Source organism: Mesoplodon mirus (assembly GCF_964341445.2).
Source record: "Mesoplodon mirus genome assembly, chromosome: 11".
NCBI lineage: Eukaryota > Metazoa > Chordata > Mammalia > Artiodactyla > Ziphiidae > Mesoplodon > Mesoplodon mirus.
The window spans coordinates 80,848,630-80,871,217 of record NC_138987.1 but is presented as its reverse complement, the minus strand read 5'-3'; the positions used below and the strand labels follow the sequence as shown (position 1 = coordinate 80,871,217).

At 41.1% G+C, this 22,588-nt stretch overlaps 1 protein-coding gene across 2 annotated transcripts in view; it reads right to left on the bottom strand.

The window, feature by feature from the left end:
- TM7SF3 (transmembrane 7 superfamily member 3) overlaps positions 1-22,588 on the bottom strand; it is a 44,958-nt gene that overhangs the window by 3,333 nt on the left and 19,037 nt on the right. Inside the window, exons 6-12 of one of the 2 annotated variants that reach the window (XM_082636218.1) lie at positions 17,543-17,720; positions 13,043-13,129; positions 11,414-11,494; positions 10,623-10,775; positions 7,049-7,146; positions 6,328-6,490; positions 4,774-5,078 (exon numbers count right to left, since the gene is read on the bottom strand). In XM_082636218.1, the coding sequence (XP_082492344.1) occupies positions 4,816-5,078; positions 6,328-6,490; positions 7,049-7,146; positions 10,623-10,775; positions 11,414-11,494; positions 13,043-13,129; positions 17,543-17,720 (1,023 nt within the window). In that variant the 3' untranslated portion in view covers positions 4,774-4,815. Of the gene's footprint in view, positions 1-2,963; positions 5,079-6,327; positions 6,491-7,048; positions 7,147-10,622; positions 10,776-11,413; positions 11,495-13,042; positions 13,130-17,542; positions 17,721-22,588 lie in introns of those variants that run through there. The other variant, XM_082636217.1, reaches the window with a different exon arrangement.

Below are 22,588 nucleotides of genomic sequence, written 5' to 3'. Positions count from 1 at the left end.
AGAGGGCAGAATGGTAGTTACCAGGGGCTAGGGGTAGGGGAACTGGGGAGACGTTTAAAGGTATGAACTTACAACTAGAAGATTAATACATTCTGGAGATCTAATATACAGCATAGTGATTATAGTCAACAGTATTGTATTATAAACTTAAAAGTTGCTAATAAACTAAATCTTAACTGTTCTCACCACAAAAAAAGAAATAATTATGTGACATGATAAGAGATGTTAGTTAATGCTGTGATGATAATCATATTGTAATATATAAATGTATTAAATCAACACATTGTACACCTTCAACTTATACAATGTTGATATGTCAATTATTACTCGATTTTAAAGAAAACAAAACAAAACCTGACAACATCCTGGTCTGGATCAACTGCTCAAAATGTCAAAAGCTGAGAATAGGAGAGCTGATTCTCACCAAGCACCAAAATGAAGGGCTATAATGACTGGTGGGCACACAAGTGAGACTCCACTGGGTCACCTCCAAAATGAGAAGGGAAGGCCTCCAGGCTTTTGTTGGTGCTTTTCCTCCACTACATGGAATGCACTGAGCCTCCTGTGGTCCTGCTCTTCCTCCAAATCTCCATTTAAATGTCACTTCCTCAAGGAATTCTTCCCTGGCATCTCAGATTCCACCCCCAATTCCGTTGGAGATTTTCATTGCATATTGTTACTTCTTCTGTAACTATTTTAGTATCTGTCTCACTTACCACACTCTAAGCCCTGAAGCAGCGACCAGGCCTGTATTGTTTGTCATCTTCTAGGCCCCAAGGCAATGCCTGGCATTTAGGAACGCAACAAAATATTGAGTGAATAAGTGAAGGTGAGATCGAAATCAGACTATTACCATTCATTGTATTTCAGTTATTAAAATGTTGCCCCTGGGGCCTCCCTGGTGGCGCAGTGGTTGAGAGTCCGCCTGCCGATGCAGGGGATACGGGTTCGTGCCCCGGTCTGGGAGGATCCCATATGCCGCGGAGCGGCTGGGCCCGTGAGCCATGGCCGCTGGGCCTGCGCGTCCGGAGCCTGTGCTCCGCAATGGGAGAGGCCACAACAGTGAGAGGCCCGCATACCGCAAAAAGAAAAAAAAAAAAAAGACTAAAATGTTGCCCCTGGTGCTGATGTAGCTTCATCCAGAACTGCCAGCCTCCCCCGTGTAATGATTATGGGGTAGTCCCTGGTAAGCCCAAGTTTCTGCTAAACTTGAGCCCCTCTCTACCTCAATTTCATAAAGAGTGGTCCTTGCAAACGTAGTGGCCAGAGTGCCCAGATGTCTTTCAATCAACCATCAGGATAAAAGGACTTGTAAAGTGTACTAGTCTGCTAGGGCCGCCATAACAAAATACCACAGACTGGGTGGCTTAACAACAGAAACTTTCTCACAGTTCTGGAGGCTGCAAGTCCAAGATCAAGGCTGGTTTCTTCTGAGGCCTCTCTCCTCTGCTGGCAGACGGCCACCTTCTCTCTGTGTCCTCACATGTACTTTGCCCCAGGGTCTCTGTATGTTCTAATCTTTTTGTAAAGACACTAGTGAGATTAGATGAGGGCTCACCCTAACGGCCTCATTTTAACTTAATTATCTCTTTAATAAAGCCCTCTCTCCAAATACAGTCACATATTGAAGTACTGGGAGGTGAGGGCTTCAACGTATGAATTGGGAGGGGGGAACACAACTCAGCCCATAGCAAAAAGGAAAACACAGGTAGCCTCCCTCCCAAGAAGGGCTGTAGCACAATGGGAAAGCCTCCACCCAGTTCTCAGGAGATGAGCCAAGAATTCTGGGGTTTTAATGAAGGTTAATAACAGGTATCAAGTACATCATCAAGGAGTGAACTTTATACCAAAAAATTCTTTACAAATGCTGCTGTGGAGAAATACTTAAGGATATTGGAAATTTTAAGTATCTATCATGTACTTTGTAATGAATAGGAAATGGTCCACAGAGAATTAACTTGGAAAAACATGTTTTCACTGTGTAAAATTAATAACTCCCCAAAAGTAGAGATCATGGCAATATTAGGAGCATAGGAGCTTCCTACCAATTCACCAACAGAAGAAAACTGAAAATAATCAATGAATTACATTTTCATTATGACAGAGTATAAAGCACATTTGGATAGGGAGTTCTCAAATTTTGGTCTGGGAACTATTATTTGATAACTGTGACTTCATATAATTTACTCCTTGGTTAAGTATTTCCTCAGGTATAAAATAACATGATAACATGTTAAGATCAGTTAACATTATCTCTGAAGTTCACTCCTGGTCTAATATTCTAGCAATTTCTTTGTTAGAACCAGTTTTCTATCCCAATTTACATAGAACTCAACTGGTCTATAGCACCGGTTAGCTGCTGTGGTTTGGCAACCTAGTAGCTAATCTACAATAGGTTAATCAGAACCAAAACATTTAAATAGTAGAACCAAGTTTCCAGCAACACTATTTTTCTTGTTTGACACAACTGAAGTACTAAAGACAACACAAACTAATGCATTAAAGACATCAGCTTTCCTTTTAACAAAGGATATAACTTTTTTTTTTCGCGGTACGCGGGCCTCTCACTGTTGTGGCCTCTCCCTTTGCGGAGCACAGGCTCCGGACGCGCAGGCTCAGCGGCCATGGCTCACGGGCCCAGCCGCTCCACGGCATGTGGGATCTTCCCGGACCGGGGCGCGAACCCATGTCCCCTGCATCGGCAGGCGGACTCTCAACCACTGTGCCACCAGGGAAGCCCCAAAGGATATAACTTTTAACACATTATTCCACATTTTGTTCATTTCCTATCATTCCATTTAAACTGACTTTTTTAATAAAGAATTGTTTGTCCAGATTAAATAATTTTGTTTTTATAGCTATGAAACGGTCCTCTCATGTCTTGTTACTTTGGTACAAAAATACAGTTGGTAAAAAATTTTATAGGAATTTTATAATAATGAGACTTCTTAGCATTTTTTCAAAATAGGTATTTATTATTAAAAAATTATACGGACTTATTACTCACAAATTATCATGAAAAATTTTAAACACTTTGTCTCCCCCCTCCAAGAAAGTGTGTTTTGTCTTTATACTCTTTACTGGCAGTGCATTTTGATGGTATAGGAAAAAATTCACACATATTCCATATAACTTTGTTAGAATTTACAACAATACAGCAGAATCCAGAATCCCTACAGTGAATTATTTAAAAAACACATTTTTTTCTTCAAGTTTAAGTGTTTTTGAAGTTATATAAACAGTGAAGATTACAAAATAAATAGTAAACAAACACCTGTGTATAATTTTTCAATGCAAGAAATGATTAGTCATACATTTTTTCATTTTGTTTCAACCTTACCAGAACACTTTTAAGAGCGAGTTGAAAATTTTCCAGTTACCCGAAACTTCAGAAACCTACTGTCCATTGAAAACCTCTGAAAAGCAGCATCATTTAAACAGCGGTTAACTTACAAATGGGAATGCAACAACCACAACCGACCTCAAGCCCACTCAGGCACGTCAGAGTCCCCAGCTCCAAATGCAAGGCAGAACCTCCTCGGCAGAGGCTCTGACAGTTAAAAGGCCGTGAGGAGAAGGGATGCAGCCCAGGGCATCGGGCGCTTTCTTGTGGTGGAACAAAGTCAAAACTGAAGGGACTCTCCTTACAGAGTCCAAGTCACTGAAAGCAGCTCTATTAAACACCTGAGTCCTTTCTGATGCCCTCCTCAGCGCTTTACAACACAGACAGGACAAACAAAGGCTTCATGCACAGATTTTCTGAAACTGTGCCAATGCTCTAACAACTAATTTAGCAGAAAGAACTACAAAATGCAAATTTTTTAAAGGTTTCCATATTAATGGGATTATGGATGAAGCTAGGAGCCAATTTGTCTCCTAAAAATAAAACAATTCATATGTCATCGAATGCAGTTTCAATTAGAGATCAGCTATCAACACTATTTTAAAAGGTCTTGAAAGAAAAAAAAAAGGCCATTTTTTAATCTGGAATATAAATAAATCATCCATTTAAAAGCTCTATTATCTACATAAATGGACCTACTTTCAAATAATTGGAATAATTTAGCTATTTAAATTACCATTTTAAGCAACAAAAGGCAAAGACGAGGGGTACATACTGAACTATATACTTAAAAAACGATCGATACGGTAAATATGTATTTTACCATAAACAAAAGAAGGGTACTTTTTGATAATATATGATACTAAGAAAGATGCAACTAAGTAATCAAACTGCTATTAGTAAGAAAATAAGTTAGTTTTCCCTGTTTTGTACTCTGAAGTTCAAAGGCCCAGTTTCAAATTCCCAAAGCTCCAAACACAGTGACATATAAAAGTTCAGTCCCACCCTTAAATTAAACCACCCTCCGTGCCCTGGCCCCCGAGTTTGGACAGACTCAGGTGATAGAACTGTTTAAGGTGTTATAAAAAAAAAACACACCAGGGCTTTACAGGAGAACCATTGTTTTCAAGTTCCTTTTTTGTTTTTTTAAGCGTATCTATTTAATGGAATAAGTTGACATATATTTATAAACCAAAAGGTAATTTCTTAAGTATTTCATAATAAGGAAAAACCTCCCTACCACCAACTTTTTGGCCATCTTTCTCCCTCTCACTTAGAATTACTGTCATCTCCCTGGTATACCCTTGCCCTGTATCAATAAGGAGACCACAACACTGTACAAAGCACGGACACAGAAGCTGGTTTCTTAGCAGACTTGCCCCAGAGACTGCTGAAGCAGCAAGGCAGCAACACCCAATCTGAGGTGGTACCTGGGTTGTACTTCAAGATGGCACTGACCAAGCCCTCCGCATCTACAGAAGCAGGGGCGTCCTTTCTCCGGCTGGCTGTTCCTTCTGAAAGAGCTCTTTGATCTGGGCTAGCCGGCCGTAGAGCCTCTCTCTCAGTGGAGGGATGTGGTAGCTGGGGTCCAGGATGTTCGTCACTCTGCGCTCACGCTCTCGCTTCCATAACTTGTATGGGTGGGGAGGGAAAAACGGTTGCCCTCTTTCTCTTCGAATCTGTAACGTAATTCCACTTACAGCCAGCATCCCCCATACCGCCAGGATAATAAAGTCTAAAGAACGGTAGAGAAGCACAGTTTGAATCTTGTGTTTTAAAACCTAACACAGATCGAAGACAACATTTCATAGCCTCAATCTGTATCATCTTTTCTCAGTTAATATTAGACTTTCTGGTAAGTTGGTCCAAACATACATGTATATCCTCACTTACCAGCCAAGGAATAAGTGAGGAAGCTATGGACTTATATTTTAAAATAGGAGTTTCCAATTACAGGCATTTGAAAGTCCAGACAGGTTGTAAAGGATCAGTTGTTTGGATCCTGGGCATTCCAGTATTTTATGACTAGTGCCCACAGACACAGCTGTTTGTTGTTTGCTGTGTTTCTCCAGAGGTGGGGAGAAAGGCAGTGATCTCACAAATGTACATCATTGGAACGTCATGATGCTCTTTTTTGCCATCCCACCCCACTCATAGAGTGGATACAGAAATGCATGAAAAGATTCAACAAATTGTACTGAACTTCTAGCAGAAGGCTTGGCAAGATACTGTCAAACTTCCAAGACATGTGGATTTCAAGGTTTTTACCATCAACCTCTTAAATAATGAGGGCAGGCTCAGGATAGCAGAGGGAAAGATTTGCCCTTAAACATTCATAACAATCACAATGGTGCTTATGTATCTTCAATTCTAAGACCTGCTTTTCCATCCTTGCTATTCTAACATTTCTGAAACCAACATAGCTTATCATCTTTGTGAACATTTAATTTAGTAGTCATTTTTTTCAAAAAGTTAATGGAAAATCTTTAACGGGTAGACTCTTATAATTGAGGGAAAATACAACTACTGATTGAAAACCAAATTCACTTTGATTAGCAAATGACGTGCTTCTTTATAGGAGGAAAACAAGGGAATAGCTTAAAAAAATCAGGTTGTCGTTCTCACCCCTCACCCCACCCCAACTCATAAGGTGCCAAACAGCTTTATTCTCAGCATTTTTCTTACAACTGGGAATTGACCAGGTAAACCTTAGTAATCCTGGCTTAGAAATTTCTTAATAAAGTTCATTTACTAGATTTTTAGAAGTATGACTTTCAGCCACCTTACAAATTTAAATTCTTCATTCCTATGATCCTAAGTTATTAACACAGGGCTCTTACAGCATTGGGATGGTGTGAATTTCCTCCTATTGTCCAGTTAATCTTCTTTCAATCTTTCAATCTGGTTACCAAGAGTTCTTGTTAGCACAGGTGGGCCAATATTCCTATCTGACTATCACTTGGTTCTCGGATTTAGAGTCTTACCATTCGTTTGAAAAGGCACATTTATGAAAGCTCTGCGGAAATCCACGTGGAGCACTCTCTTCAGTACGTTCAAAGTGATGTAGGAAAGGCTTGTGTACATGTAACTGTCAACAGCCAAGACCACCGAATAGGCGCCAATGAATCCACAACTCAGTATGTTCAGCTGTGGAAGAGCAGAAGCGTTTAGGCGGCACCTCTGGTAGAACAATAATAGTCTTTAACTCTGGTCACTGGCCTCAATCCCAGGGAATCACTTCTCCCTCAGAGCATGTGAAGAGAGACCAAGTCTTACAGCTGAATAAAGGTTACCTGAAAATATAAACTGAAAACAATCTTCAACACCTACAGTTGGTAAAAGTTTCCCTCATCATAGAAAATATCTTCCCTGTGAAAGAACTTCAACAATAAATTCTAAGTAGATTAAGAACCATTCTTCTGGAGAGACGGCTGAAATGAACAATCCAGCAGATTGTTGCATTACTGTAAGCCCTACCTTCTCTACTTCTGCTGTCAAAAGAGGGATGACCTGCATCACTTGATGGAAAAAACATCGTAACTAGGTCACCGTAACTAGAACTTCTCTTGCTTTCACAGTAACAAGGCTATTTAAAAATCAATCATCTGATACAGATAATCAGACAGCTCTCTCTGGTGAATAAAAATGCAAAACAACTGAAGGCCCAGGACAAGAGGATGAATAAACTGACCCGATGACACTTACTATTCTTAGGCAGCCCATGAAAACCACTGGAATGAGAATAGCTATACAAGAGAAGGTCACCCAGAACACTGAGTCATCACAGAAAATCTTTAGGTTTCCTGGAAAAGCAAAAAGAAATAAAGAGTAAACAACAGGTTCACCAAGTTAAATTTCATTTTCTCAACGTGTGAACATAGACGTACATCGAAGATTTAATTTAACAACCAGGGAATATGTCAGCAATTAGATATGAACTGACTTTTTTCACTTAACAGTCAATACAATCCCCTTTGAAGGGAGTGTCCTAAGAAGGTAGAGGGGTGGGAGGAAAATCAAGCAGGTAAATGCTCTGCATTTATTACCAGGATAATTTAGAAGAAGCTGGACTAGTCCAAGCTCTTCCATTTACCAGCTGTGATGCTGGGCCTCAGTTTCCTAACCCATAAGATGAGAAGGTTGAACTACTTCATCCCCAAGCTTCAAATCATCCCTTCTAGCTACAAATTTCAATGATTCCATGATTTTGTACTGCAAAGTAAAAAATATAAGTGGCATTCAGAGTTAACCATATGAACCCCCATATAAGCAGCAAAATCAATTTAATAGGGTTTTTTTTTAATATTAAAGTTTTGGTCTTTTTTTTTTTAAATAAGTAATTCAGTAAGGAAGGCAAAATAATTCTTTATTTATTTATTTTTGGCTGTGTTGGGTCTTCGTTTCTGTGCGAGGGCTTTCTCCAGTTGTGGCAAGCGGGGGCCACTCTTCATTGCGGTGTGCGGGCCTCTCACTATCACGGCCTCTCTTGTTGCGGAGCACAGGCTCCAGATGCGCAGGCTGAGTAGTTGTGGTGGCTCATGGGCCTAGTTGCTCCACGGCATGTGGGATCCTCCCAGACCAGGGCTCGAACCCGTGTCCCCTGCACTGGCAGGCAGATTCTCAACCACTGCGCCACCAGGGAAGCCCGATTTAATAGGTTTTTACCATCAATGCATTTCCTGCCCAGCCACTGCACACTGGAAGAGAAGATTTCCTCAGGCATCAGGAAAGTTGGGAGCCAACCACTTATCTGCCCTACTAAACCCTTCTCCAAAGTCCAGCACACCTTGGGGTGACCCAGGACAGATATATAAGAACTCCTATTATAAATTACGTTTAAATAGCAAGAATATAAATCTGACAATTATTTCATATTGACACTGGCACTGTCACTCAGTCCAACTGGAGGTGGCCCCATATCTTGAGACCCATGTATCCTGAAAGAGGGGGAGTTCCATAGTGAGGGACTCTGACTTGGAGACCCCACATTCTCAGGAAGCAAACTGCAACATGCTGCAGTGAGGTGAATGGATGGATGAGATCTCGAGGTCAACTACACTAACCTTCACAAAATGCACATGTGGTTTTAAAAAAAGGAATGCAGGATTAAAAAGAGGAGTTATGTAACACAACCTTGTACATCAACTCTATTTGAGTAAAATAAATTTGAAAAAAATAGTAGTTATGATGCCAGGCATGTGAACACTGACCCTTTCAGAGTACAAGCTCTTGGGTAGACACATAATAACGTGAAAACAGTAATTTAGTTAGATCTGAGAGGTCAGCCAAATCTTTCTCAAATTTTAATGCTTAAAAATATGAGTTTGCAGGGCTTCCCTGGTGGCGCAGTGGTTGAGAGTCCGCCTGCCGACGCAGGGGACACGGGTTCGTGCCCGGGTCCAGGAAGATCCCACATGCCGCGGAGCAGCCGGGCCCGTGAGCCATGGCTGCTGAGCCTGCGCGTCCGGAGCCTGTGCTCTGCAACGGGAGAGGCCACAGCAGTGAGAGGCCCGCGTACAGCAAAAAAAAAAAAAAAAAAAAAAAAAGAACTGACAGCCTCAAGAGACAGGCACTCTTTTTTTTTTTGAGACAGCTATTCTTATATCTAACATTTTAATCACCTTTAATCTGATATTATTATATAAGAACATTGTCACAAGAAGGAAATAGCCTAATACTTTTTTTTTTTTTTTTTGCAGTACGCGGGCCTCTCACTGTTGTGGCCTCTCCCGTTGCGGAGCACAGGCTCCGGACGCACAGGCTTAGCGGCCATGGCTCACGGGCCCAGCCGCTCCGCGGCATATGGGATCCTCCCAGACCGGGGCACGAACCCGTATCCCCTGCATCGGCAGGCGGACTCTCAACCACTGCGCCACCAGGGAGGCCCGCCTAATACTTTTGAATGTAGATACTCCCTTTTTTTCCCTAATTGAAATATAGTTGATTTACAATGTTGTGTTAGTTTCAGGTGTATAGCAAAAGTGATTCAGTTATACACACACACATACACATATATATATTCTTTTTTGGATTCTTTTCCATTATAGGTTATTACAAGATATTGAATATAGTTCCCATGGTATATAGTAGGGCCTTGTTGTTTATCTATTTTAAATATAGCAGTGTGTAGATACTCCTTTTTTTGCATTTTTGACAACAAACAAGAAATGTTGTTATTGTACAACTGCAAAGTGAAGGGAAACAGATTAGGGCACCCCAAAATGTGCCCCTTTGGCATGAGCTGAAAGGCAATCAAGACCCAGCAGATTCAGAAAACCTTTTCTTTCCCTTAACTGCCTAAAAGAATTTAGATCAGGGGCCTGACCCAGAACGAAAGCAATTACCAGAGATAACTTTTTATCTGAAAGACTTACCTGTATGGCAAACATCTGCTCTTCTTATGTTCCTGTAAACTGCCCTCCTCCCCTTTGAAGCCCCAGACTCCATTCCGTTTCTTAGCTCGGGATGGCAGATAAGCCTCAACTGCTTGACTGCCTTTGAGTCTTATATTTTTATGGGACTCCAGTGGCACGAAATTAAATCTGTTTTTCTCCTATTGATCTGTTTTATGTCAATTTAATTATTAGAGCAGCCAAAGAACCTAGAAGGGTGGAAGAAAAAGTTTTCCTCCCCTACAAAAGGAAGTTAACTTACAAGCTAACTAGATTTTAAAAACTGATAGAAATTGAATAACTTCAAAAAATCCCCAGAACCATCCCTTTGCTACTGCCCTAGGATGACTACAAGTAGGTACTTTGGGAATACTCGGGGTTTGGCAAAGGGTGGGAACAGAGGTTAGGGGGAAAGAGAAGATGGGGGACAAAGCACCCGGTTCCTCAGCTCAGCAGCCATCAGAGCAGCACCAAATTTATCTGTGAGGTGTATCAGGCTTCTGCTTAAAATTCACTTGAAGAAAGAGTTCCAGGGTTTAACAAATAAAAAACGAAAACCACCATTCTGCCATATATAAAGAATTCCCTTTAGCTCCCTTAATTTCAACTAACAGAAACACACACCCACACTGCCCTTATCATGACAAATAGATACAAAGCTACCTCCAAAGACATTCTAGAATTATCTATAAAGAACGCCTTTGAGGAAAGAGGGATTCTTACTGGTACTGACCCTCCCCAAAGTGCCACATTATCAGTGCAAATTTCCAGAACTCTCTAAGGAGAGGCCCCAAATCCTTGACGAGGGGATATGTGTACTAGAGAGCTGAAATGAACTCTTTAAACAATGAACTGAACACACGTAACATTAGTTACACATCTCCTACCCAGTGGAGTGAAGAAAGTCACTGATGAGACGAGGAACCCCAGCACCAGTCCAACAAACAGCATGCAGAGCACAAGGATTCCAAATCGCCACCAAGCAGCTACCAAGAAAATCCCACCGACACTTCCGGCAACGGCTGTCAGAACCAGGCGGACTGCACAAGGAGAGAGGATGAACGGTTAGATCAGAGGAAGCTTTTCCAACCACACGCTCAGACACACTATACCATTACCAGAGCCAGCCTAGCCTTTCTCTGGGTCAGGCACCGAAGGCGCATCAGTGGCGCAGTGAAACCAGCATGGGGAGGCCCTCTCTAGGGAGGGCCCAGTCTGAGGCTGGAAACCAGCCGGGGAGCTAAACCTCCAAGGACTAGTGACAGGCATGGCTTGGTACAACCTATAATTGGGGCAGAGGAAGAAGGGGTGACAAGCATTCTGTTCAATGTGACAAGGAAGGAGGGGTTGTGTTTGTTTTAAGGTAAAGAAAATCCTAACACTCTGATTGCTGTAAAGGTCATATGGTCAATACACCACACAGCTGGAACACAGGTTTATAATCAATACGGCCCTTCATTTCCCTCAGGACCAAGGAATTCACCACGTAGATTAAAAACCCGGGAGAGAAGGTCTGAAGGAGTAGTTTAGAAAAGATGTGTAGAGCACAGGTGGCCAGTTATTTTACACACATAAGAGGATATCACACACAATACTGGTCAAACTGTAGAAGGAAAGGTGGGTGTAAACGGTGCCTTCCTTTTTGAACACTCAATCAAACTATATTATTTTCACTTACCATCATACTTAATAGGTGTCAGTCTTGTAATCAGTATATAAAAGAAGAATCCCATGAAGATAAAGCCTATAAAGAATAGTTCTAGTAGCAAACGACCAAGGAAGGAAAAAAAACAAAAGCGACAGTTAGTAAATGCAAATTAAATGTCTAATCTACAACTACATGCTTCAGTTCCCAGAATTTACACATGAGGGCATTCAGAGAAGAGAAATAATTATCTAAAAGGCAGGAAAAATTCAGAAGTCACTGGAAGTAAATATTATCATTAAATGGGTACAAATTAAAGTATTAACTATTGGATACATTTTCTTGTATATAGGTCAATTTCAATTGGTCAGTTAACTGTTAATTTCATAGCTCATTTTAATATATTTATACTTCCTACTTAAAACAAAAATAGTACTTTTGTCATTGTGTCTGATCTGAAATTACAGACTAGATTTCAATTCATTACATGAGCAAGAATACAATTTGAAAGGTTAAAAAAAATATATTCCAAAGCAAAATGTAACTTTTATGTCTTCTTTTAAGTCATCCTTTCCTGTTTAGGATGAACATCAACCATTGTCTTTATCTATAAAAAACCTAGTAATATCTTTGGAACCTTGCATACAGCTTAACAATTAAATTCTGTATTATAGAATCATTCTACACTTTGAGAAATTAAATATCTTCACAATATTCTCTTCTCAATCAAGAAAAAAAGTATAGTAATGGAGGGAAAGGAGTTGCTGCTTCAAACAACTTATTAAAGCAAGTTCAAAGAGTTTTATAAGATCAAGATTATGTTTACTCTCCCCTTGACGCTCATTATACTGCCTGTTAATGAATTATATAAGGATTTTTTTTTTTTTTTTTTAGTAACTGCAAACATTAGTTATATAAAAGTCAGCCCAGGGCTTTCCTGGTGGCGCAGTGGTTGAGAGTCCGCCTGCCGATGCAGGGGACATGGGTTCGTGCCCTGGTCCGGGAAGATCCCACATGCTGCAGAGCGGCTGGGCCCGTAAGCCATGGCCGCTGGGCCTGCGCGTCCGGAGCCTGTGCTCCACAGCGAGGCCACAGCAGTGAGAGGCCCACGTACCACAAAAAAAAAAAAAAAAAAAAAAAAGTCAGCCCAAAGAATTCAAATCAATTCAATGAGCATAATTCATATTCTACTTCCCCCACTGGGGTTCACTGAGCAGATCATGGAGTTCCCATTTGCTGTCTGAACCTCCCAGGGCTGTGCAGACATTTCGACCTCCCTGTACTGTACACTGCAGCCTGATTTATACAAAACCATGTCAATCACCATCACCAAAATCCACATATATTTTTACACAGACGTCCTGATTTCTAATTAGTAATCTTTGGTCAACTAGTCAATCTAGCAATTGAAGTTTTGATGCACAAATCAAATTTTATTCCCCTCTTAATAAGAGAAGGTTGCATTCCATTGTTGAGAAAAGAGAAAAAATCAAAATGCATTGTAATTCAGTAGAATCTTTACTAAAAGACCCCAGCTACAAATCTATAAAGATAGTGGAGGTAGCCAGTTGCTTACTCTCCTTACAGGTCATAAATTCCCCAGCAGCATTTCAGAAAAAAGACCACAAGGCATGTAAATAGCAACTATATTAGACAAAATACCTGTTTTCCAGAATCTGTGTCCAAAGAAACAGATGAAGAGACCAAGCAGGGCAAAAAGAGTGAAGAACACTTTGGTAGATACCCTTCCTAAAAAAAATGAAAACTGAGTGCATAATACATAGAATTTGATACTTTGAATTGAATTAATATAGAACAAAGCTTCATGAAAAAAAGCAAAGTGAACTGACAATAGTTTATTCCATACATGTATAACTTATTTTAAAAACATCTTTGCCAACCCTAATGACTTACTCTATGTGGGCGGTGAATACCAATGGTTGCTGGTGTCACAAAAAGAGAAATCAGACAACACTGCTTCCTGATGAAGGTCTGCAATACTACCCATGACACATTTGGGGGAGGGGATGGGGGAGAAGTGGGAAAGGAGGAGGAGAGAGAGCGTGCCTAAAACAAATAACTGTTTCTTCACAAGTAAACTACAAGAAGAAAAGGAGGGTCGGGGGAGGGAGACCGATGGCTTAAAGGGGAGTTAAGACACATCAACTAAAACCAATGTGCAGACCTCATCTGAAACCTGATTCAAACAAACAAAACCATGAAAAACAATTAAGCCTGGGACAATGTAAACACTGGCTGTTAATCTGACGCTATTAAGGAATTATCTTCAACATTTTTCATTGAGACTTGTGTTAATGATACTGTGGCTATATATATTTTTTAAAAACAGCACTTATCTTTAAGATATACATATTGTACGAAAATTTTGTAAGCAAAATGACCATTAGAGACCCACTCTAAAAGAATCCAGTGATAAGGCGTGGGGTCCACAGGGACACAGGTGGGTGTATAACTGCAACAAGATAACGGCCATGAATCAAAATTGCTAAGGTGAGATTATGATATATGGAGGTTCACTGAAATTTTCCATAACAAAAGATTTTAACCAAAACTCACATTAAATTAAAGAAGATGTATTATTCTATAAGGAACACATGAACAAATTACTACCAATCTTCTCAATTATACATGTTGCTTTGGAAAAAAATGTAGTGTAATAACTAATGATGAAGCACAATATGCTCCCTGATGCCGAAGAATCCAAATCCTGTGATCCTCAATCGGCACAAACTTAAATAGAAAAAACAGGATTCGAAAGATAAGCCCTATTGAAGGGAGAAACAGGTCCACTAAAATCACCACCATCATGACACCTTTGAGATAAACACAAGCAAATCATCCCCGAACTAAAAACAAAAACAAAGCACCTACGCAAACTCATGTGAAGTGTTACAAACTGACCACACGTCAAAACACATAAAATACTTGAGTGTTCAGATGGATACCATGAAGACCTACATTTAGATAAGGAACACAGACAGAAGACCACAATTTGCAGGGCATAAAATATACCTACATATCAGTTTCTCTGAGAATGAACAGCTCAAAAAAAGATGAATTGAGAGTTACTGCAACATCCTGCTTATTTCAGACCTGCGGCTGACAGCAGTTCCACGATTCAATCCTTAGAGCAAAAACATGCAGTTCAGCGGGATAATTTTTTTCAAGTGAAAATCTAGCGGAAGTTTCCAGCAAGTGGTGCAGTCACCAAAGACAGCAACCCAAGAAAAACTGGCACACGCAGTTAGATATGTTCCTCCAGGACATTAGACAGCAGAGAGGAACTAAGTAGAATCTCTGATCACAGTACCAGGAAGGAAGGAGAGAAAAAGTTAAACATACAAGTAAAGCCCGAGAGGAGAGATTTCGTAAGTAGAATCTAGAGACAACACAAGGTACGAATTCTGGGGAAAATGAAGACAAAGGGGTGAGTGGGAGGGAAGCCAGTGTTTAGTGTTTTTAATCATGACGGAATCACTATAGCTATGACAGAGGCCAAGGTTTTAATTAAAAGGCAATGTGGGTCCATCCGCCCTACTCCAAGCTCAGGAAAGGCATCCTAGTGTGCATCGAGCTTGAAGACAAAAGCCACAGAACCCAACTCTGAGCTGGAGGAACAGTAGGATCGGACCTTTCCCTCCCCTCCGCCTAACGTGGAAAGACAGGTCCCAGAGCTCACCCTCATTAGGAGGGGCCCTGGTGCAAAGAGTTTGAGGGAAAGGAAACGGAGGAACCCAGACAAGATACAGCCCATCAGTCAGAAACGCAGAACTTAGGGCTTCCCTGGTGGTGCAGTGGTTGAGAGTCCGCCTGCCGATGTAGGGGACACGGGTTCGTGCCCCGGTCCGGGAAGATCCCACATGCCACGGAGCGGCTGGGCCCGTGAGCCATGGCCGCTGAGCCTGCGCGTCCAGAGCCTGTGCTCCGCAATGGGAGAGGCCACAGCAGTGAGAGGCCCGCGTACCGAAAAAAAAAACAAAAACAAAAACAAAAAAATGCAGAACTTATATCTGCCTGGTCTCTTGCATTTTATCTCTCAAGGATCTTGCGTGTGTCAGTGGAAGACTGGGCAGGATGCAGAGGAGAGAAAACATTAAACCCTGGCTTGAACCCAACCGACATACTTCATTCTTTAGAGCAAAACTCCTTGAAAGAGGTCTCTGAACTCTTTCCAATTTCTTTCCTCCTATTTGTTCTTGAACATACTCGAGTCAGGCTACCCTGAAATGCTCTCACTGGCACCTGTGGCCTCCATATTGCTAAATCCAATGGTCATTTTCCAGTCTCTTTCTCAGCTGCCCTGTCAGCAGCATCTGACCCAGGTGATCACTCTCTCTTCCTCTAAACACTTTCTTCTCTTAGCTACAAAAAACACTTTCCTTTCACCAACCTGGTTGCTCCTTCTCGGTCTCCTTGGTGGGATCTTCTTCAATTTCCTGACCTCTAATCATTGGAGCACCCAGGGCTCAGTCCTTAGACCCCCTCCCTCTCCTACAGCTATAAACATAAAAGGAATGATAAACATGGAAAACTGCCATTTGGCAACCGGCTGGTAATAAATGTTTCAGGCAAAGCTCACCAGATGCTAAAGCCAGCAAGTGAAGAGTTTGAGAAACGACTATTGACCTGTACTCAAAGTATCTCCCCAAAAGATACTTAAAGGGGAAAATAGTTACTACACAGTGGAGAAACCTGGCCAACACCCCTAACCAAGTAATCAGGGTTACTACCACCAGTAATGGAAAACATAGATATCAGGTGCCTCTAGAGAAGGACACTTCATCACTTCTTTTGTATTCCTACCAAAAATTCATAATCTGAACACAAGGAAACATCAGATAAACCCAAACTGAGGATGTTCTACAAGAATAAATAACCTGTACTCCTCAAAAAGGTAAAGGTTTTGAAAGACAAAAACAGACTAAGAAATTGTGCCAGATGTAGGAAGATAAAAGAGACAGTTTAATGCAACATGTGATCATGAAGTGGACCCTAGACCAGAAAAGAAATTTTTCTTCTGGTTATAAGGGACATTGGTGGAATAACTAGTGAAATTTGATAACATCTGTAGGTTAAATAACAGTACTGTATCAATGTTAATTTTGTGCTTTGATAGTTTTACTAGTTACATAAGGAAATAAATAGAAACATTTAAGGGCAAAAGGGTCTCTATGTCTGCAACTTGCTCTCAAAAGCTTCAGGAAAAAAATGTATATATATGTGTACATAGAAATAAAGAATAAAAAGCAAACAGCATAACGTGGTAACTAACATCTGAGGACCATTGGTGAAGACTATGCAGAATTCTCTGAACCATTTCTGCATCTTTTCTGTGAAACTGTTTCAAAATAAGATGCTAAATACACATAAACAGCAAGATCTTACAACAGCCCCACTGCCGGCATCCTCTCTCTCCTGGACACTGTGATGGTCTACTGATCAATCTCCCTATTTCTGCTCTTGCCCCTGATTTTTCTCAAACAAAACAAAATGAAACAAAGCAGCCAGAGTGATCCCATTGAAACATGAATCAGCACCATCTGCTCAAGCTCTCCAATGCCTTGTCATTGCTCTCAGAATAAAAGCTATAGTCCAAACTGGGACCTGCGAGGCCGCCTGCTCCAGCAGCCACATGAGGCAGGCTCGCAGCTGAGGGCCTCTGCGCTGGCTGTCCCCTCGGCCTGGCACCCCCTGCCACTGCCCCGCCGGTGACACGTCCATGGCTCCCTGCCTCGCCCTGGGTCTTTCCCCTAATGCTACCTGTTCAGCATGGACTTCCCGAGCCATGCTTTCTCAAATTCTCTTGCCCTCACTGGTTATCTCCCTTTCCTACTTAATTCTTGCTTCTTAACCCTCGTCATGTATCTCACATACGATATAGTTCACAAATGTATCTTGTCTGTCTCGTCTCCCCCACTAAGATGCAGGCTCCAGGAGGGCTAGTATTTTGTCTGTTTTGTCCACTGCTCTATCCCAGCGCCTAGAACAGAGAGTGGAGTAACGGAGGGGCTCAGGAGGCATGTGCTGAATGCATGAATGAATGAGACAAAAGCAGTTTTAAATATCCTTCAGTTCTGTACTAGTTGATACAGGTCGGCAAAGCCAAAGAAGAATTTTCACAGTTGAAATCCACATACTCACCAAGGGAAGAACAATTATCCTCCCTTGCCTCAAAGCTGCAAGCGTACGTGTGAGCAGGGACGTAAGCTGCAGACGTATTTAGAAATGGATCTCTAACGATGACGTTGTAAATGACACCTTGTCCCCGGAGGGAGGAGAAAGAAACACTTGTCTTATCATCAGCTGTTAGGGTAACCACCTGAAGCCAAAAATAATGCACGATTAGTGTTTAGATTAAAAAAGGCAAACCCTATTTCTCCACACCCTCTCCAGCATTTATTGTTTGTAGGTTTTTTGATGGTGGCCATTCTGACCAGTGTGAGATGGTATCTCATTGCAGCTCTGATCTGCATTTCTCTAATAATTAGTGATGTTGAGCATCTTTTCATGTGCCTCTTGGCCATCGGCATGTCTTCTTGCACTGTTGGTGGGAAAGTAAATCGATACAGCTACTATGGAGGACAGTATGGAGGTTCCTTAAAAAACTAAAAACAGAACTACCATATGACCCAGCAATCCTACTACTGGACATATACCCAGAGAAAACCATAATTCAAAAGACTCATGCACCCCAATATTCACTGCAGCACTATTTACAATAGCCAGGACATGGGCTTCCCTGGTGGCGCAGTGATTGAGAGTCCGCCTGCCGATGCAGGGGACACGGGTTCGTGCCCCGGTCCAGGAAGATCCCACATGCTGCGGAGCAGCTGGGCCCGTGAGCCATGGCCACTGAGCCTGCACGTCCGGAGCCTGTGCTCAGCAACGGGAGAGGCCACTACAGTGAGAGGCCCGTGTACCGCAAAAAAAAAAATAGCCAGGACATGGAGGCAACCTAAATGTCCATCAACAGATGAATGGATAAAGAAGATGTGGTACATATATATACAATGGAATATTACTCAGCCATAAAAAGGAAGGAAATTGGGTCATTTGTAGAGATGTGGATGGACTTAGAGTCTGTCATACAGAGTGAAGTAAGTCAGAAAGAGAAAAAAACAAATATCTCATATTAATGCATATATGCGGAATCTAGAAAAATGGTATAGATGATCTTATTTGTAAAGCAGAAATAGAGACACAGATGTAGAATACAAACGTATGGATACCAAGGGGGAAGGGGGGGGATGAATTGGGAGATCGGGATTGACATATATACACTATTGATACTGTGTATAAAATAGATAACTAATGAGAACCTACTGTATAGCACAGGGAACTCTACTCTATGGTCTGTGGTGACCTAAATGAGAAGGAAATCCAAAAACGGGGGGATATATGTATATGTATAGCTGATTCACTTTGCTGTAAAGTGGAAACCAATACAACATTGTAAAGCAACTATACTCCAATAAAAATTAATTTTAAAAAAACCCCACAAGCTTTTCTATTATAACCCCACCTACATGTGCTATTAAATTCTAATATGAAAGTACAATTCTTGTTTAAAATATACACTAGCCCATTTGGCTTTTTAAAAACAATTTATTAAAGTATAGTCGATTTACAAAGTTGTGTTAATTTCTGCTGTACAGCAAAGTGATTCAGTTAAACATACATATATATCTATTCTTTTTCACATTCTTTTCCACTATGGTTTATCACAGGATATTGAATATAGTTCCCTGTGCTATCCATCCTACATATAACAGTTTGCCAACCCATTGGACTTTGTCAAGAGATTGTCCTGCACACTCTGTACATGTTGATATGAACAAGCTCTTACACAAAATGCATCTAAAGATCTTGTATATGTTAATAATTTAAGTAGAATGTGATATAAATAAATGATTTAAGTAAAATGTGCTAGTTAGGACAAAGAAAAGAATTTTTGTCTCGTCTGCTAGACTGTAAATGACATAAGGGCAGGAACCTTATTTATTCTGCTCACTAGTCTCCCCTCAGTAATTAGCACAGAGTAAGTGTGCAACAAACATGAGCGGTCACTACGAGCTACAGAGCTGACGTAGGCCGTGTGGGTTAACATCTCACAGAGAGCACCCACTTACTTTTGTCTAACAGGCTCTGAAATAAGAAAAATCACATATAGCTGTGTTATCCTGTAGTCCTTCACTTCAAAAATTCCCTTTTAGGGCTTCCCTGGTGGCGCAGTGGTTGAGAGTCCACCTGCCGATGCAGGGGACATGGGTTCGTGCCCCAGTCCAGGAGGATCCCACATGCCGCGGAGCGGCTGGGCCCGTGAGCCATGGCTGCTGAGCCTGTGCGTCCGGAGCCTGTGCTCCACAACGGGAGAGGCCACAACAGTGAGAGGCCCATGTACCGCAAAAAAAAAAAAAAAAAAAAAAAATTCCCTTTTAAAGGTTGTTTTTTAAATAGGGGAAAAATATAATAGGAGAAACAAAAGCCCCATGTAGCCCTAATACACAGATATGTTCCTACTAACAGAAGTGAGAAAACGAAATGTTAGGGTTTCAGAAGTAAATAATTAGGAGCCTCTTAGAAAACTTCTACTGTTTAAATATAGTGCTTAGCCTTCAAAACTATGTTTTCTGGGGCTTCCCTGGTGGCGCAGTGGTTGAGAGTCCACCTGCTGATGCAGGGGACCCGGGTTCGTGTCCCGGTCCGGGAAGATCCCACATGCCGCGGAGCGGCTGGGCCCGTGAGCCATGGCCGCTGAGCCTGCACGTCCGGATCCTGTGCTCCTCAACGGGAGAGGCCACAGCAGTGAGAGGCCCGCGTACCACAAAATAAATAAATAAATAAATAAATATGTTTTCTGGGCAAAGGATTGGTCAAGTCCAACAGAATGTTAACATTACCTCCTACTCTCCCAAGTTTTTATTATGAGACATTAAACCTTAGAGAAATGTTCAAAGAAGAATACAATGAAAACGTTATATACCCCACTTAGATTTAGCGTATTTGCTTCTCTGTCCCTCCCTCCTGCTCCTCCCCACCCCACATATATATACAGTTTTTGGCTGAACTGTTTTAAAGTAAGTTACAGGAATCATTTCACTTCTAAATACTTCAGCATGCATGTCCTAACACAGTGTTTCTCAGACTTAATAGCCTATGAATCACTGGGAGCTTGTTAAAATTCAGATTCTGATTCTGCTGGTCAGAGGAGGTACCTGAGATTCTGCTTTTCTAAGAATCTCTCAGGTGATGCAGCGCTATGCATTCATCTACCACACTTTGAATAGCAAGGTACTAAGTACAAGGATATGTGCTCACAATACCTTAGCTCACCTAAGAAAATTAATAATTTCTTATTATCTAATACACAGTCCACATTCAAATTTTCCCAAATGTCTTTTATAGCTTTTCTCCCCCTTAACCAAGATCCAACCAAGTTTCACGTATGATGTTTATCTCCAATTTCTGTAATCCAGAATCACCTTTGAAAGATTAAGGAAGTTATTTTACAGATTACTCCACAATCTGAATTTATCAGATTGTGCTCAAGATGTCTAACTTGTACTTTGATCCTATGCATTTCTTGTAAACAGGAACTCCTATAAACAGGAAGTCAAGTTAAACCTGTTTTGCTAGAATATTCCATAGGTTATGGCAATAAAGTCAGCCTACATTCACATGAGCACATAATGCAGGTTCACCTACTATCAGCAAAGCTAACTCTGACCACATGGATAAGGTAGAGACCATCAGATCACTCCACTCTGAAAGTAGTTTTCCCTTTGCAATTAGAATTAATCTGAGGGTGCTATTTAGGTATCCTGGGAATATCCTTCCCCCCAACACTCTTTCACCTGGTGATCCTTGCCTGAATTATTTCACTGAGGGTCAGAAAATGGAGATTTTCTAATTCTATTATTCCTTCTACATTTACTAGCTGGCATACTTCTGTAAAGCAGAGCTTTCTCTTATCAACTGGGAGTGAATTACAGATCCTTTTAAGAAGGCAGGGTAAATTCCTTCCCTTTATTAATTTTCAGAGTATAAGTTTGTGTACGTTGCTCCAACGGTAGCAACTGAGCATTTTTCCTTTTTCTTTTTTTAGTATCAGTATGGACGTGTTTTTGTTTAATCAAGGCATAATCAATCACATTCTCTTTGATGACTGAATTGTCCCAGAGATGGCCAGTGTGAGCCTCTTCAAACAGGCTCCAGGGACTTCTGTGGTGGTCCAGTGGCTAAGACTTTGCCTTCCAATGCAGGGGATGCGGGTTCGATCCCTGGTGAGGGAGCTAAGATCCCACATGCCTCGCGGCCATAAAACCAAAACATAAAACAGAAGCAATATTGTAACAAATTCAATAAAGACTTTAAAAATGGTCCACATCAAAAAAAATCTAAAGAAAACAAAAAACAATCAGAAAAAGCAGGCTCCAGAGTCTTCTTGACACGCCCCCCTTAGTCGTTGAGGGTTTCCTTGAATTCTGGCACACGATATTCTAGCTCTTAACCAAAAGTTAAGAAGTAAACTAAAAAGACTCTGTTATAAGAATTCTTACATTCTTCATAAGAATAAAAATGGTCTTCAAAATTTCCTATGTACAAAGGCAAACTTTGCCAATAGAGCTTCCTAATTTGTGAATAAGAACAAGGCTCCCTTTTAGCATGGGGCAATGACATGCTAGGTGACATAGCAACAAAATCAGATCCTACTCTGCAACAGGCTGAACCCCTAGGCTAATCACAGACACCCAGTTTCAATCGCTTCTTTCTATGTAATCTGATAATCTACAACCTTCTAGGAAGATCTTAGCAGTCTAGAAAAACTTTACCCACCAACCACTAGACTGACAGATGACTTTGTTTATTAGACCGATATCAGGCACCCTTTAAGACATAAAGATAAAATCCTGCCCTCCACAAAAATGATCTAGAGCATGAGTGTCAAGTTTTAATTTGCACAGGCATCACCTGGGGATCATAAATACAGAGGCTGATTCCATAGCTCTGGGGTGGAGCCTAAGAGTCTGCAACTCTAACAAACTCCCAGATGATGCCAAGGCTGCTGGCCTGTCCCCACCCTTGGAGTCGCAAGAGTTTTCAGGGGTTTCAAAAGTTCGAAGAAAATTTTCGCTTCAAGTTAGAAACTTTGCATTTGGGTTTAAATATTAAAGATAACGTGTATAT